Source organism: Trachemys scripta, chromosome 8 (assembly GCF_013100865.1).
Source record: "Trachemys scripta elegans isolate TJP31775 chromosome 8, CAS_Tse_1.0, whole genome shotgun sequence".
NCBI lineage: Eukaryota > Metazoa > Chordata > Testudines > Emydidae > Trachemys > Trachemys scripta.
The window spans coordinates 101147750-101166247 of NC_048305.1; the positions used below are offsets into that span (position 1 = coordinate 101147750).

The 18498-nt window shown below is 43.9% G+C and overlaps 1 protein-coding gene across 1 annotated transcript in view; it reads left to right on the forward strand.

The window, feature by feature from the left end:
* The window catches only part of AGBL4 (ATP/GTP binding protein like 4), a 1407981-nt gene that overhangs the window by 1095701 nt on the left and 293782 nt on the right, over window positions 1-18498 (forward strand). Inside the window, exon 7 of the mRNA XM_034778118.1 lies at window positions 10930-11019. Within this exon, the coding sequence (XP_034634009.1) occupies window positions 10930-11019 (90 nt within the window). The remainder of the gene's footprint in view (window positions 1-10929; window positions 11020-18498) is intronic.

The following is an 18498-nucleotide window of genomic DNA, read 5'->3' on the forward strand; positions in this document are numbered from 1 at the left end:
AGTTTTTCTGTTGTAATATAGCCACCCGCAGGTCTGTCACTGAATGACCAGACAGGTTAAAGTGTTCTCCCACTGGTTTTTGAGTATTTTGATTCCTGATGTCAGATTTGTGTCCATTAATTCTTTTGCGTAGAGACTGTCCGGTTTGGCCAATGTACATGGCAGAGGGGCATTGCTGGCACATGTCATTAGGCTTTGGTTTCTCTTTTGAGGTGGTATGATTATCCTCATTTAATGCATGGGAAAATTCGAGCATTGTAGTCATACAGCAAATCAGTGGCGGAACTGGAAATAACAGAAGTTCTGATTGCCTTACACCTCCTCCAACCACTAGACTGCCCTGACTGTTTCTGGCTGGCAATATACCCTATGCTCACTAGAACGTAACTTTTCTTTCTGCAGTAAATAACTCTCATTTTTCAATGAAACAACACATGGAGCAGCTAAACTTGGCTTTAGCCTCCAACAGTTGGGAGAGCTAATGTGGATACGAGAACGAATGGATATAAACTGGCCGTGGGGAGGTTCAGGCTTGAAATTAGACGAAGGTTTCTGACCGTCAGAGGGGTGAAATATTGGAACGGCCTTCCGAGGGAAACGGTGGGGGCGACGGACCTGTCTGGTTTTAAGATTAAGTTAGATAAATTTATGGAGGGAATGGTTTAATGGTAAAACATAGTAGTCAAGGAAAACCAAGAAATGGTAGGTAAATTGTATAATGGCTGACAGGGGTCAGGCTGGAGACTCTTGCCTATATGCTCGGGGTCTTACTGATCGCCATATTTGGGGTCGGGAAGGAATTTTCCTCCAGGGCAGATTGGCTGAGCCTCTGGAGGTTTTTCGCCTTCCTCCGCAGCATAGGGCAGGGATCTCTAGCAGGAGGGTTTCTGCCGATTGAAGTCACCTAAAACAGGATTGGGGACTTCAACAGCAGAGTCCAGGGAAGGGGTAGGGACGGTTTTATGGCCTGCAGCATGCAGGGGGTCAGACCAGATGATCATAATGGTCCCTTCTGACCTTAAAGTCTATGAGTCTATGAGAGCTGATGCCATGCGGCCTTGCAGCACTTGGTTACCAGACATCCACTCTCAGTCCCCATTTTAAAAACCACATACAAGAGACCAATGAAATCAAGGGCAGGGAACTGTGACTAGCCACAAATGGGAATTTCTTGCATGTATATTTTAGCCTGGATGACCTTTGTATTAAGGGAACTTGGGATGCTACAGGGGCAGCAACTGTACTTGCAAAAGGGAAGGAGGGCCATGTGGCTATAAGGGACAAGGCAGGGACTTGAGCTGCCTGAGTTCCATTTCTGAAACTCAAGTATCAGAGGGGTAGCCGTGTTAGTATGAATCTGTAAAAAGAACCTCTGTTGCATTTCTGAAACTGTCACAGACTTTCTGAGAGACCTGGGGCATGTAACTGTTGTTCCTCAGTTTCCCCATCTGAAAAATGGAGCTAATATTACAACTGCCTCACTGTAGGGTTATGAGGCTTAGTTCATCATCATCATTATTATTAATCTATTATTGTAGCATGGAGTGGGCAAACTTTTTTTGGCCGGAGGGCCACATCAGGGAATAGAAATTGTATGGAGGGCCATGAATTCTCATAAAAATGGGGTTGGGATGTGAGAAGGGGTTCAGGTTCTGGCTGGGGGTGCAGACTCTGGGGTGGGGATGAGAGGTTTGGGGTGCAGGAAGGTGCTCCGGGCTGGGATCAAGGTATATGGAGAGCGGGAGGGGAATCAGGGCTGGGGCAGGGGGTTGGGGCGTGGGGAGAGGCTCAGGGGTGTGGCCCCCGACCCAGCATCCCCCGGAGCGGGGCCGATCGACCCAGCGCCCTGGCTGGAGTTCCAGAGCGGGGCTGAGTGCCAGAGCATGGTGCGGCTCAGGGGCCGGCTTAAAACGGCTCGCGGGCTGGATCTGGCCCGTGGGCCATAGTTTGCCCACCCCTGTTGTAGCATCTAGAAGCCCCAGTTATAGACTAAGACCCCATTGTGATAGGCACTTTACAAACACAGAACAAAGAAACGGTCTCTGTCCCATTAAAGCATTTTGGGATCTTCTCATGGAAAGAGCTATTATTGGTGGTAACAGGAGCAGTGCATCTGCACTGACGGGGCAGTAGAACACTTTTTAATAGAAGTGTTTTTTGTTCATTTTGTGGTTTAATGTTGCAACAACAACAAAAATGTACATCTGTCATATCAATGTGTCCAAGCAGAAAAGGTGAATGCCCATTGTGCCGTGCTTTAGGGAGCCATGTCTAGCGGGTCCCATGTGAAGTAGAGACTTTTAGCAAAACATGGCTAGAATATTTTTCTGTAGGTAGACTTGACTTTATTTGTACTATATCACTTGAAGGACACGTCTGCATTTTCTGTGATTCTTGGAATGATTTCTGGGGTTCTGGGATTATACATCAAATTTAACAAGATGATATATGGCTTTGAGGAGACACATTTGATGTACCACTTAGCCTTCCCATAATTTACTGCCTTCCCTTGGTCTCTGAAGAGGAAGGGGTTTATCTGCACTACAACCTGACTTTATAAATATCAAAGCAGGAAAGGGAAAAAGAAAGCAGGCTGCGGCCCTGTCTGCTAAACTGTTATGATATGATAGTGAGGCAGGTAGGTGACATTAAATGCTACTGTCTGCAAACTTAATTGCAAGTTGCCATCTCCTTGGCCATTTGAGTCAAATAATGTGCTATTCATATTCCTGTTTTCTATTCCTGTTCATGGGATTTTACATTCCAAAGTTCAGATGCTGATGAATAATCTAAATGCAAAGCCCTGCTTTGAAAAAAAAAAAAAAAAAAAAAAAAACATGCAAGTATAAACTAAGCAGTCTTTGCATGCTGTTTAATTTCCCTTCCTTAGAGGAGTATCAGGCATGACAGTGTCATGAAGCCCAGATGGAAAAATGTTTGCTTCCAAGACTTCATGAAGATTAAAAATAAACAAACGGGGCTGGGGGTGGTGAGGAGAACCTGCTTAAACAATCCTTTGCCATTTCTGATTTTCCAAGTAGCTACGTGTTGTCCTTTGAACTTGCTTCAGAAAATTTTTACCAGGAGATATTTCTGGCCTTTTGCTTTACAATCATATCCCCTCACTGGGCTATTAAGTTGAAAATTCAGTCGAGCATTAACGTTGAAACAATTTTACATAGCCTCCCCTCCACACAGAACCCCTCCAAAATACCCTGCCATTTGGAATAAAGGGGCGGGGGGGAAGTGGCAAGGAAAGGGGATGGAACTGGTGCACTGCTCTGGATTTTAATAGGTCAAGTTATTTTGGTAAATAGAATTCAGGCTGTCACATCATCTTTGCCTAGTTAAACTGTCACCAAAGTTCACTTTGCCGCATTCTGGTGGAGATCATTGGTTGTCAGAAGGGATGAAAGAGGCATTGTTGCAAAAGACTAAAGGAGTAAAGGAAGAAAGAAGCATCTAGGCAAGGAGATCATATGTTCACTACACAGTCAGAGCCCTAAAAAAACAACAAGGACTCCGGTGGCACCTTAAAGACTAACAAATTTATTTGGGCACAAGCTTTCATGGGTAAAAAACCTCACTTCCCTAGTGGCACAAAGATCTGTTAACTCTTTCAGCTTCTACCTTCAGAATGCTTTGGGAGGAGTCTTTTCCTCTGTTTGCGCCCCATTAGGATTCTCACACATAACATACATCTAAACGCTTCTTTTCTCTTTTTCTAGCTAGAATATATTTAATTTGCTCTGAACTCAAGCTGGTCCAACTCCCAGGTCTCTGCGTCAGGGGCTGTGGGGAGGGGAGAACACAAGGAAAGTGTTAATCCTGTGTCATCCTGTCTTTGAGACGCTGTGCTACATTAAATTGATTTGCAAATGAAAGCTAAAAGCTAAGCAAAAGCCACCGACCTATTTTGCCTAAGGATGATTATAATGATCTTTTTGTTCCCCTAAATGACAAACCAATTTGTTACCTGCCAACATAAACATTTGCTTATATGAGCTCCAGAAATGTTTTATTTTTATTAGCCCAAACTTTGTCTTTTTTACGAAGACACAAGGGCACAATAAAAGTAGCATGCAAATATAATACCCAATTTGCATTTTTCCATGGTCAGCAGAATCAATTTGATATTAGGTCAGTGTACACATCAATAAAGCACACACTCACACAGGCCCATTGTAATGGTCCTGGTAATTTCTAGGCTGTCCGAGTAAAGGGATTAAATAATACTTTAAAACAGCTTTGATTTTAAGAGAAATGTAAAAAGTTGTTGGTTTGGGCACAAAATGGGCTATAGAGGATAAAGAGTAGAATTCTCTCCCAAGATTAAAATGATGTTGCAATAATGATCTCAGAGAGAACTTTTTCTGTGCAGGCCCCAATTCAGCAAAGCATTTAAGCACATGCTTAAATTCAAAACATGCTTAAGTGCCGTTGAATTCAAGGGAACTTCAGAACATGCTGATAGGCTTAAATGGATTGCTGAATCAGGGCCATAGTAAGCTAAGAGCGCTCTGGACGAAAATGCTGCACCTAAACTTTGGAGAGGATAGGTCAAAATCCATGCTTTGTAACTTGGTACCATCTCTAGGAATTAGGTTGGACAGTGTCGTAGCCGTGTTGGTCCCAGGATGTTAGAGACACAAGGTGGGTGAGGTAATAGCTTTTATTGGACCAACTTTTGTTGCTGAGGGAGGCAAGCTTTTGAGCCACACAGAGCTCCTCTTCAGGTCACTCATCTGTCACCAACAGAAGCTGGTCCAATAAAAGCTATTACCTCACCCAGCTTGTCTCTCTGGCCTACCGGTGTGTACTTTCACCTAAATCTATTGTAATGAAAACAAGAGATTGCCAGCGTCTCCAGAACTGAAACGTAACCTTTCGAGTGGTGAGGAGAGTTTGGGGAAGGGGAGGGTTTATAGACATTCAATTTACTTTTTATAAAATAGTTTTTTCATCAGCATGAGCCTAGGCTCTCCTGCATTCCAGGTGCGGGCAGAAGTCCTGAAAAAGCATGAGATGCCATGGTATTTGGGGCCTGACGGGAAGCAGGCCATACTGAAATTGTCATGAGACAATGGGAAGGTTTTGCTCCTATTTTGATTTGTTCTAGGAATAGAGATAAAGACACCAGAACAGCAGGTGAACCTGGAGAAAATGGACAGTGGGGTGGGGGCACCCTTAAGCTTCTACTTAGCTTGGCTGACCACCAGGAGTAACTGTTTGTGGTTGAGGAACTGAACTGCACGTTGATAGATGCCCCGTTTCCAGGCTTGATACCTAGAACGCCACTTCCTTCAACAGAGAATAGAAAAGCAAAAATGCTGGCAGCAGTCCTTTCAAAAGCTTGGTTCAGTCCTTGCATGTGTGTGTCTGCAGTCCAAGTAGGATCATTTTCAGCTAATGCAGCCCATAGCGGCAGGTTTCTTTACACAGTTCGGCCAATATGTCAGGAAAGAAGCTGGTGGGAGGAGGCCTCCGAACAAAGTATGAACAGGCACAACGCGTCCTTGGCCCTACCAAGCCCAAAGGGACTCAAGGGTGGCCAAAATTGCTTTCTCTTGCTGAGAGTGTTGCTGAGACACGCAATCCTACCTGAAATGACATTTGCGACCAGAAATAACAAAAATATAAATTGAATTAGGTGCTAATCTGGTTTCTCAGGAAACACCAGAGTACAGTATATGCTGTTAAAGTAGTTTAATGAGGTAGAGACCAGGCAGTCAGGACAACAATAAGATCAGCGTTAACTTCCCACGCAGATGTTACAGTAGTTCTGTTGGACTCGGGGACGGTGGAGTGAAATGTAATACAGTGGTGTGCTTTGGAATAGACTTTTCTTTCTGTGATGAGGTTTTATTCACTCCAGGGAGACCTTAGTGATGTTTCCAACTAACCATATTTTGAGTACAAAACACTTGCAACAGCCCAGCTTATACTTCAAAGTACTGGAGACTCAAAGACAGTGTAGTATTAGTTATTTTGTCAACAGCCCATGTTTCAAAAAGGTTACGCAAAAATATATACACATGTCTTTAATTGAAATGTGAATTTCGGTCTGATGAAAGATTCAAAGCCCTGGTAACTGCGGACTTCTGCTTTTCTATGGAAGAGGTAAAGCATGGGCAGTGGCACTGTGAACTTCCCCACCGTGTCCCACCAATGCACCTCAGCCTTGATTTTGAATGGCCATCTCTAATAATAAGGCATGTATTGCTTTTCTTCCACAGATCTACGAAAACATAATCCTAACTATACATATACAACGATGGGGTCTAAATTAGCTGTTACCACTCAAGAAAGAGATCTTGGAGTCGTTGTGGATAGTTCTCTGAAATCATCCACTCAATGTGCAGCGGCAGTCAAAAAAGTGAACAGAATGTTGGGAATCATCAAGAAAGGGATAGATAATAAGACAGAAAATATCATATTGCCTCTATAAATCCACAGTACGCCCACACCTTGAATACTGCATGCAGATTTGGTTGCCCCATCTCAAAAAAGATATATTGGAATTGGAAAAGGTTCAGAAAAGGGCAACAAAAATGATTAGGAGTATAGAACGGCTTCCGTATGAGGAGAGATTAATAAGACTGGGACTTTTCAGCTTGGAAAAGAGGAGACTAAGGGGGGATATAATACAGGTCTATAAAATCATGAGTGGTATAGAGAAAGTAAATAAGGAAGTGTTATTTACTCCTTCTCATAATACAAGAACGAGGGGCCACCAAATGAAATTAATAGGTAGCAGGTTTAAAACAAACACAAGAAAGTTATTTTTAATGCAACACACTGTCAACCTCTGGAACTCCTTGCCAGAGGGTGTTGTGAAGGCCAATACTATAATGGGGTTCAAAAGGGAGCTAGATAGATTCATAGAAGACAGGTCCATCAATGGCTATTAGCCAGGATGGGCAGGAATGGTGTCCCTAGCCTCTGTTTGCCAGAAGCTGGGATTGGGTGACAGGGTATGGATCACTTGATGATAACCTGTCTGTTCATTCCCTTTGGGGCACCTACCATTGGCCACTGTCAGAAGACAGGATACTGAGCTAGATGGACTTTGGTCTGACCCAGTGTGTCCGTTCTTATGTTCTTTGTGAGGATGTCCCCCTTGATCCTTCCCAGCTGAGAAGCAAAATCTCCAATGAAATTAAACGGAGAATTGTTCAGATTTCCCCCGATCGCGGCCCCCACTCACCGCAGTTCGCCGTCCTGAGCCAATGGGGGCCTCGGGAAGTGGCGCGGGCCGAGGGATGTGCTGGCCGTGGCTTCCCACTGCCCCCATTGGCCCGGGACGGCGAACCGCGGCCAGTGGGAGCCGCGATCAGCCGAACCTGCTGCATCAGCAGGTAAATAAACTGGCCTGGCCCGCTAGGGTGCTTACCCTGGCGAGCCGTGTGCCGAACGTTGCCGACCCCTGCCCTATACCTTCCCTCTCCCATACACTCACTCTTCCCCAGACCACATTCCTCTCTCCCAATGATTGCTTCAGTTGCTTGCTTGGAGACATGGAACAGGGTAACTACCTTCTCTGGCCTTAAAGGGCCAGTACTCTGTTACACATGTATCACATTACCAATCCCCAATACAGCACGAGCCGCGTGCCGAACGTTGCCGACCCCTGGTATAGGGCCATCCCAAACCATTGTTGCATTGCTCCTTTTAAGGACCTGGGACCAGGAGGGTTCCTTTAAAGATCTACAGGGCCACCCCAAGCCACAAGGGAGTGCTCTGGGATAGCACTGATCTACAGTGAGATTTTTCAGGTGTAAATTGCTGCTCTGATTCCAACCCAAGATCAGAAAAGAATTAAAGCTGTTATTAGATATGGGCCTGGGTTATATAAAGTTCAGATCCCAACCTGAAATTCTCAAGACGATGAGTGTTAGGTCTGAACCCAAACATTGGATCCAGTCTCTTGTCTTTGCTATCTGACAGCTGTTTGATGGACAATATGAAAAAAAGTATGGTGCTCGTAGTCCAATAACCTGTGGACAGGTGTCCACATCAACCCTAATTGGTCCCCTGATTGCCAGCCTCTGCAGGGAAGCTGAACTATTGAACGGGCCAACGGATTCTGAACTCATGTCCCCCAGTCAACATGTCTCTTCCAGGTTAGGGTTCAGGCATGCCTAGACGGCAGCATAGGTGATCCCACATCTTGTGATGGATCTGCTAAACAGAGAATTGTGCTTTCCACCGCTAACTATCCAGCATCTGTCACAAGCACTAACTGCGTTTAAAAGACAATACCAATATGCTTAGGCTCAAAAGTTACTTTTAAAGACAATCTTCCCAAATGTACTTTTTAAGAAAAATGTTTATAACCGATAATGTCATGACTTTCTAGTGGGAGGGCGGTGGGATTTCGGTTTAGATGTTTTCCTGCAGATTCTGCAACCCAAACAATGGGGAGTGAAACAGACTGTAAACAAAACTAAACTAACCAGACACCTAACAGTGATAAACAGCACAAAGAAAATAAGTACATTGGTTTTAAAAAGTGCTTTCTCTATGAGTACTCCAAGGTATTATTAAGCTCACAAGTGAGGACTTTTTTTAATATGTTCTTGCTCTTGACAATTTAATTATAAAATGAGCGAAAATCTGTATAGAAATTAATATGAAAATGTGTAAGTATATATTCCGAGTGATAAATATATTTCAAGAAGTTATTTACCAGATTCCATGTAGTAAGGAATTAACCCATCCTTTGCAGCTCACGCTGTACTGATGTGTATGGAGGAGGAGTGATGGAGGAGGAGTGAAAGACATTTTATGGGGCTTGAATGTAGGGACTGAGCTAAAACCCACGGAAATCAATGCAATGTCTCTATTGCTTTCAGTGGGCTTTGGATCAGGCCCTAAATGGGGAAGAATCTTTCCAGCATTAGAGGAAAATTAATTGTCTACTAATCTTAATAATTATAAAGAGAGAAAGTGTGTGTGTGTGTGTGTGTGTGTGTGTGTGTGTGTGTGTGTGTGTGTGTATCTATATTATAAAGTATTATATATGTCATCTCAAAAACATGGGGCGGCGTCTTAACTGGCGTAAATTGTCAACACCATTCAATTCCATTTTTATTTTTGTGTGATTAGCCTTGGTCGTATATACCGTGTTGACCAGCTGCCCCTTTAATACTAGACATTTTTTTTTTAATAGAAGAAAATGCAGTTCTAGTTACAGGAGACATCGCAGGCTTCTCTTTTCACTTGACATTGTTGGGGGCTGATTTATCTCCTTCCTCCTGCATTACTCAGTGTTAATGCTAATGATACGGGGTGGTCATCAGGTTCTAGCTGATGTTCCTGCGTTCTTTTCTCCTGCCCCCCACTTTTCTTCAGCAGTTGACCCCAGCAGGGTTGACCCCACCAGCTGCTACGTTTGTCAGAGACATTCTTTCTTATATTTCTCTGCCTCTGGGGCTCAAAAACACACCAGAGAGGAGTGAATTTAGCGTATCAAAGACTGAATAAATGGCTGGGTTGCGGGCTGAACAGCTGTAGGACATTTAGAGGGACTAAAGAAATATAAAAGAATCCTGCTATGGTCTCTGGTCCAATTGCCTCCAGAGAAGAACTGAAAACGTATTGATTATGATTATTTTTTTTTGTCATCGTGGGTTTAGATTTGCCACCGGCTGGGATTAGAATGTCTAAACGAGAAAAAAAAAATCAGCGTTCACAATTTGCTTGCTATTAAAAGAGCCATATTTCTCTCCCTGTGTCTGTATGGTTATCCTGTAATCCTGTGTGTGTGAGTAATTAAAAATTCATTGTGAATTTTAGATTTATTTGTTTTATATTTTAAAACTTTTTGTCTATTTTGAAAGGGATTAAACTGAAAATAGAGATGTCTGTCACAATTTTGTCTTGCTGGTTTTAGTGTTACCCCTCTTGAGTGTTTTAGATCCAGATGAGATGTAGACCATATGAGGTCAGGACCTCAGGTAATTACAATTCCCATGGTCCTTTTTTGCAAGAGTGTATTTTTTATTGCCTGTTTGTAAGCACTTTCCCTGTGGCAAACTGAAGAAAACATGCCCTCTGCCCCATAGAGTTTACAGTTTTAATAGACAGACAGGACAATATAGTTTGAAGTATTTTTTTATCCCAATATAGGGTTGAATTGTTAGATGTTAACCTTAGAGTCCTGGCTAAATTCCTGGTTACATTCTAACTACTAAAGCTCCCTCCCACCTTTCTGTAATTTCAAATGGATACAGTAAAATTTTCATTCCTACAAACTGTTGTGCCGTGTGCTGTTAAATAGCTGTCATGTTCCACCCCAGAGGTGACTGCATTTCAGTGCAGGGTGAAGTGGTTTCTATAAAATGATTATTCTCTCCAGTGTTCCTCAGTGCATTTAATCCTCGTTTGTTTTGCATACCTTGCTGACTTTGAATATCTCTGGCCTATGTTTTGATAGAGGCAGAACCAGGCCAAAATAGTGAAAAAAGAAAGCATGCTAATAAATGGCATTTGCCAGCACCTTACCTTTATTTGGCACTATGCTAAATCTTGTATCAAGTGTAATGCAGGCTGCAATTGGCTTTACAATGTGAATGGAAATGGAACCCCACCGCTTTTCTTGTCGCCCCAGGAGGACATTTATCACAAGTGAGCGAGCGATTACAATGCAGTTAAACTCACTGTAGTAAATCTTGTTTTTAAAAAGGAAACTAACTTGGTTGTTGCAGCCTGGGCTTTGTGTCATTAGACTTGCAATCCTTGCTGTTGCACCGTCTTTCATAGGCCATGATATGAATAGATAGCAATGCTGCTTCCTTTAATTATGGATTATACCCATGTATAATGTATGAACAATTTTTTAATAAAAGGATACGCTTTAATATTAATGGTCCTTTGCGTCCTGCATAGGGGACCCAACTTAAGGATCTTTGTCTTTTTTTTTTGCAGTAAACCTGCGGTCTGGAGCTGAGCAGAAAGTGGTGTTCATCACTGCCCGTGTCCACCCTGGAGAAACTCCCTCTTCCTTTGTATGCCAAGGTGAGTGTCTGCAGAGTCACTATTTGGAATAAAAACCCAGAGATGGAGGTGTCTCTCTCCCGGGCTCTTTTTCCTTGGCCTCTGCTCCTTTGAGCATCTCGGGCCAGCGCACTGTGGTCCTGGTAACTCTGTTTAATTATAAGAAACAGTCTACTTGTCTGAAGGCGTCGTTCTGAGGAGCAGAGCTTTCGGTGGCTGACATGCACAAAGCAGCACTGATAAAAACAGAATGAAAATTGCCCAGCTCATGTTTGCAAAGGGTTGGAATCTGAGGATTCTGGGTAAAAATAATCCCAGTGTGTTTTCATGTAATTTCGTTGTATAGGCTTAAAATATTTTAGTAACGATGCCCAGGGATTGCAATGGGGCCCCAATATCGAAGGCAATCCGTGGGCTGGATTCTTGGCTAGTGTAAATCAATGGCGCTATGCTGATTTACTGTATCAGCTGAGGAACTGGCCGGTATATCAAGTAAGTCACATCAGTTGCCGCTCATTATGCTGGCTGCTTACAATGCAGCAGATAGATTTGTGACTGGCCCTGTTGATTTGTAACGGCCTTAATAAGGAGGGACCGATATAGGTTCAAGACCTTCTCCCTGTGGCCCTCACTGTGGTGTGTCTCCTGCACCTCTCAAGGGAGCTATTGTTCCATAGGTTAGCAGATGCTGGAACTTTTGCTGTAGTCCACTAGGATGTAAAGTTGCTTCGTAGACACCCACATCAATCTAACATTTCTGCCTCAGGAGCGTCTTCTCTTTTAATCCCTGTTGGCCTCAGTGTTGGACCCCTTCCCCCTGCTTAATGATACTGATCTGTTTAGTTATTAATTATTATTATTTAGTTTAGCTAGTTAGGCTTCTGTGGTCTCATCTGCTCCACAGATGGATGGGGACAGAATCCTGGTGTATGTTGTGGGGAAGAGAACTATCTCCATTACACGTTTCCTTCCCTTTCTATACCTCTGAGGAACCCTCTCTCCAGGGGCTCCCTGGCTGGAGACAATAGTTCTCTGCAGCACCTTCCCTCCCAGAACCCAGTGGAACCAATGTGGATAAATCAGGACTCACACTTCTTTTTTTCCTGCTCTGCATTTCAAATCCCTCCTCTATCAGGTGCACTCTGAGGAAACTGACTAGCCGTGATATTCACAACAGCATGCTCCTGCTGGAGTTGTGCTGCCAGGAAGGACCCTTGTCTTCATGCTGATCCTACACTTTCATGGATCCCATGAGATCTGCTAATATGGGGACTGGACCCCTTCTGCAAGGCAATACCCTTCACCTGCCAGAACAGTGCCTAAGACTCACTGAATGGAGGTTCAGAGAGCGTCTCCGTCTCCTATGCTGGAGTAGCCAATATAGGAGATTATAGGGCACTTGGTATTTATTAATTAGTGTGTATTTATAATTGGATGCTGTATGACTTAGTTTGATGCTATGTGTAACTGTTTGTGTTGCCCCTGCTAGGTCAGGACTGAACCACGCTGCTAGGGGGATGCTTTATAAATATTATTTTATTATGGTGATGAAATATTATTAAACAGGAAAGGAGCAAAATGTGCAGAAGAGGTGGCAAATGTAGGCTGATGAAGGAACTAGATGGAAGTCCTTTCTGAAAGACTTTATGCTTTGGGAAGAAGAGTGGGAGTTGAGGGGCGGCGGGGAGAAGAAAGCAAGCCAGTCTTGGAGAAGCACATCAGAAACTTGCTGTGACTGCAGTTACAATGCACGCTTGACTCGCTCAGCAATGCAAGGATCTGAGCTGAGTGAACGCCACCGTGCATGGAGCCATTCTGCTCAGTGCAGATGAAGTTGCCTTGTGTGTATAATTAGTGTCATAAGGAGTGATGGGAAATCACAGCTCCCCCCTCTCTCCCCCAGAAATGGAGTGCATTTCAAGTTCCATTCGACATTGTTTCTGACATTGCCAAAAGTAAAATGAAATGTTAGCTTTAGCTTTGGAAATTTTTGTGGAAGAAATAGTATCCCTTGATAGTTAAGTTCCTGGAGTGAGAGAGAAGTTATTTTAGAAATCTTGTTAGACATTTTGGCAGAGTTCGATATTTCAGTTTAAGATCTGAATCCAAACCCAGTGCATTCAGCACATGGCCGTTTTGCCTGGTTTACAGATTTCTCCTGGATAGTTTGAAGCGATTACATATACAACCTGTACCATGCAGATATAGAAGGCTAATCCCACAGATTAGATGGAATGTGAATCTGGGTGCAGACATCATCTGATGTAGGGAGGGGCTGGGCTGTAGCTGCCAAGGCCTGAAACAACAGCAAATGAAGGAAACAACCACCGCTGAGAGAGGGAGGTTGCATAGCCAATTTCCCTTAAACTCTTTGTTTTTGTTTCTCTCAGTCTTGGTTGTCTGTTTTACTCAGAAACCCTCAATTCAGTCTCCATGCCCTCACCTTCCTAATCCCTGCCTCCCTCACCATTCATCTCTCTTCACATCCCTTTACTGTGTCCAGGTGTAACCCAGGCCTGCTTGGTGTGGTGCTCTGTCCCCTCTAGTGGCACCTAGCCCAGTCAGAGATTAATGAGTCTGCGACAGCCTCGACTAAGAGCCAGGTGGCTTTTAGCTTATGCAGTAGAGGCTCATACGCTAAGCTTCAAAGGTCCCAGGTTTGACCCCACCTGCCAACGACCAGGGCCTGTATGCATTTCACAAGCCTCGTGACTAACTGCCCTTGTCTGCAGTACAGAACTCTGGCTAAACAGTCTCTCCTGTGCTAGCACCACTGTGTGGGGATCCTTGACACGGCTCTGACGCCTTGTGGGTTTTTTTCACCAGGTCACATTTAAATCTGGTCTGAGCACCAGTGAGAGTCTCAGTGAAAGAAAGACTCAGGCAGCTTGGGGGAGCTCAGGGCATGTTTAACTGACACCATGGCAGGACTGCCAGAAGCTATCCAACTCACTAGGGCTAAGTCTACACAGCTCACAGCCATAAGCCTCCCAGCCCGGCTTGTGGGGCTCAGCCTAGTGCTCTAAAATAGCTGTTTTGTCAACGCTTGGGCTGGAGCTCAGGGTCTGAAGCCTAGCAAGGCTTTACCTAAATCCCCTGGAGTAGACACAACTTCTGTCTCCCCTGCTGTCAAGAGTGCATCTTTACCTGCTACCCTCATGCACACATTCCCTGCCTCCCTCCCCCACAATGCTTTCTCCTTCAGCTATGCTCCTCCCAGAAGGGTTTTGAAAACCCTCGTCCTGCCCACCATCCAGAGCAGGAGTTAGGAAATGGAAAAGGAGAAACACGTAAATGGAACTAACAAAGCATGCCCTAAATATGCCTTCCCCTTTAGTTTGCCATCCGTGTGGCCTGTTTAGATTAGAAGCTCTTTGGGGCAGGGAGATTCTTTTTGTTGTCTTTCTTGCCTTCAAAATGGCCACTCCACTGGCACTATGGAAATAATGATTTGGTAACTTGGGTCTGGAGACTCCAGGGTAAAGGATTTTTTTTTTTTTTTACTTAAATCATAGAATCTCAGGGTTGGAAGGGACCTCAGGAGGTCATCTAGTCCAACCCCTGCTCAAAGCAGGACCAATCCCCAGACAGATTTTTTACCCCAGTTCCCTCCTCAAGGATTGAACTCACAACCCTGGGTTTAGCAGGCCAATGCTCAAACCACTGAGCTATCCCTCCCACCCTGAGGTGAAGTGAAGGTCAAGGGGGCACCATTATTAGTCTTGGCCAACTGTAACAGAAAGGGTTAATCTGTCACTTTGGTAAAAGAATCCCAAGGAAGCACACTTCTCCGTGTCTAGAAGGAAAATGGGACATTTCCTTGCCAGGTGTGCAAACCTTTGCCTCCTAGAAATGGAGATCAGGTCGATCTAGCTTGAATTTAATGGAATATATCGCTAAGCCAATAATTTCATTTCATAGTCTGGCACTTTGCATCCTGTAGTATCACAGTAAATCATGTTACTTCATGTCAGATCCTAATATATCATTGTATGGCCGATGCATTGTGTTCTGCTGCATCTGAATTTTTTTCTTGAGACACAAAGTCCTTTCTTTCAAATGCGTACCATACTGGCTGTCAAGCAGCTAGACAGGCAAAATGGGCAGGAGGCGAGCACTGACCAGTAGCAATACAGAGTAGTCTGGGAACCAGGGATGTAGTATTTTGTAGGCAACTGGAATTAAATGGGAATATTTGCATCTTGCAAATTGAGTCCATCCGCTCGTAGTCAAACCAAGGGCAGATCTAACATGCTAGGAGCCCTATGTACCATTCTGGTGGCACAAGGGATAGTTAGAAGTGAATCTAGGGGACTCTAAATTAATCTAATTTACGTCTCCTACTGACCTCTCAATAGATTTCTCCTGCCTATTTCTGTTGGTTCTTTTTCACTGCTTGTCAGCGTGCAAGTGCCTCACTGTGCTATGTTACAAAGTGTACAGACCAGGATCTCTCTCTGGCCTGAATAACTTCTGTTTTCTTATTCGTTATGGTGGGAGGTTTACATCAAAGGAAGCTAGGCTGCTTCCGTGAGACTCCCACCCACTTTCTGATGTACACCTCCTTACCCATCCTTTCTGAATTTCCCCTTGCGAGTCTAAGGAAGTCCAGAATTGGTGTGATTTATATGCCATGGGGCAGGCAGAGAGGGCTGTAGCATGAAAGGCAACTAACAGGAGAGTTTAATCCACACCGTGTTACATGTGGCATGGATACTCTCTCACTGACAAGTAACTTACACCACCCTTAGCCATCACCTCTGAACGTGACCCTCTGTATGCATCCGATACGTTACCCAGAGATGAGACCTGAGCCAGGATCTTTGAGGTCTGTTTCCCGCAGCTCCACAAAGGGAGCCAAAAAAGGTTGCCCCGCTGCTCGCTGAGCCTGTATGAAACGATACAAATTCTTTTTCAACTGAAAGTTGCTTTGTGCTGATGCTGTTACACCCGCTCCCTTTAAAAGCTGTTTTTTTGGTAAGCAAGGGCCCTAACTCCTGAAGATGTCATAAAATATCTTGGGCTTGGATGTCATCCCTCTGGTTCCTTGGCAAATACTAGCAACCCAGCCAGCCCTCCCAAGAATCCAGCAAGTAGTTCATCCAGCCACTCGTCCAACGAACGACAACAAATGCTTTAATATTTCACAGTTGCTGCAGCTGCCAAGATACTAACCCTGAGCTTACTTCCTAAAAATAAAAAGAAGAATCCTGAATGACCTTTTCAGATTTATTAACAATCTTTTGTTCCTCTCTCTCTTTCTCTCTTTTATAAAAACTAAAACAGTACTTTGGGATATGTGTGTTTTTGTAAGAATTGTCTTTCCTTTAATGCTTAATAACCTATACAGTACATCTAAGTGTGTATACCTGCTTTATCACTCAAGGGAAAACAATGCCCTAAATCTTTGGTTGCTAGGCTTATCAGAATTGTTGCTGTTGTGTGAGTGGGTGGGTGAAGAGTAGGTTGGAATGTAGGCTTCTGTATTATTTTCCTGTATTATTATTTGTGTGTATTTTTACACTGTTTTCAGTCTGTTATTCGATGTGTGCTGGGTTTCACAGGCCCTTTTCGGCTCAGCTGGAGCCAATTCTGCTCTGTGAGGTTCTAGCAGCAGGGAGATCGATGGAGTTAGTGCTCCCCTTATAGGCTGAATTCATCCCTCATGCTGTTGTCACACACAACTGGATTTGCTTCCTCTTCCTTGTGAAATGGCACAAGGATGGATCATTTCTCTGACAAGTGATTTTGGAATCTGTTCTTTAAGTTAATTCTTTTTGGGTAGGGGGTAAGAAAAGAGTCAATATTTTTATTTAAGAAAAGGTACAATATTTCCCACATTTGCTCCTCAGGGCAAATAACTCATCAGCTCTCACTGATATGAATTCTTATGGTGAAATAATACCCAAAGAGGACATACTATCCATCCAAAAGCCAACCCCAGAACTGACACCAGGCAACCTTTACAGTGGCTGTGATATCACCGGATATCTGGTTGTGTGCTGAATGAGTTTTGTTTCATACGCCAAGAATTGTGTTTTTATGGTGTTTGGAGTCTTGATATTTCTTTTCTTTGGGAGAAAGCGGGCATCGCACGGGTGTTCATGCAGATGGAGCGTGGCGCTGGTCCTGTGATGGTCAGCATGGTAAAGTCGATGCTTTATGCCTTATTTTTTGCACCAGTTCTTGTGTGTCGTCTTCGCATATTTTAGCAATGTACATATGTGCATAGCTTCCTCCTAGCCGTAGTGTGTTTTGTTAGCAGTTATCTGGTCGGGTTCAGTGCCTCATCTAATGCTAAAGGGCTTCAGTTTTTAATGGTACATAAATGAGGTTTCAAGCCTTGTAAATTACAGCTTGCAGAGGCGTTGCACTGAATCACTCCCTAAGCAGCTTCCCTTGTTTGCTTCCTTTGTTAGGCATTTGCCAGTATGGCACCCACCACAAAGTCTGAATCCAAAAAAAAAAAAAATGAAAATCTGCGCCCTGAGCTTCTGGCTTGAATCTACTCTGCCAGGCTGGGATCCAGCACTCCCAGAAGATGCAGTGCAAGAAGGGAGGGAAGCTCAGCTCTCGTCTGGAGCTAACTACAGTTTGACCTTGAGCTGACATTGATGTGTACAGTCTGAAAGGTGCACAGCCGCTCAGAGGCAGCGAGCTGAAGAAAAACAGATGCTGTTAGCCACAAGAAGTGGAGCCAAAGTGGCTTTTAGATCTTTCTTTAAGCGAATGTACCCTCACTATACCAAGTTAGGTCAAGTGGCATGAAATGAGAATCTAGGCTATGAAAGGCATTGGTTTTGTTAACATTTGTATGTCTTTATTTTGAGCCATCATGGTTGAGAAAAAAAATGTGAAAGTTTCTAATAAAAAGTTGATGCGGAATTTATAGAGGGTTGGAGGGTCAGGGACTAACTTCTGTAAGACAGATGTCCTCCTGCCAGGCGCTTTCTCGGGGTCTGTTGTACAGCAGCTCACTCAGCTGACTGAGAGTTGAACTTTCCCTCTAAGGGATGAAGGTGCTCTCTCTTTCCATCCAAATGATTCTGGGTATTATATTCCCCGAAAGATTCCAAGATGGTGGCCGTTTTCCAGTTCATTTCACAGAGACGTTACCTTAGAACTTACGTGAGGGGAACTGATCCCCATGGGAACAAGAGAGCACGATGCCTTTGCACTGCAATCAGCAGAAGTATTCTCCTAAGTAACTTATCTTTAGGGAAAAATAGGGCCACATGTGACAAGATGAAAATCTGGGGACTTCTCAGTCTTGCTGTTCTTGTTTAAAATTCCTGCCTACAATTCTTGTCTACCTTTAGCACACTTAAAAAGGCAGGAAGGGCTGCATTCTCATTAAACAGCTGCTCCTTCCCCCAATTAACAGAAAACTCTGAACTCTAAGGCAGAAAGTGACATTACCAACAAGAGGGGAAGGTATGTTTTTGAAATGCAAGAGCAAATATGACTAAGGAGGCCTTTGCTTGCAGAAAGGAACTTTCT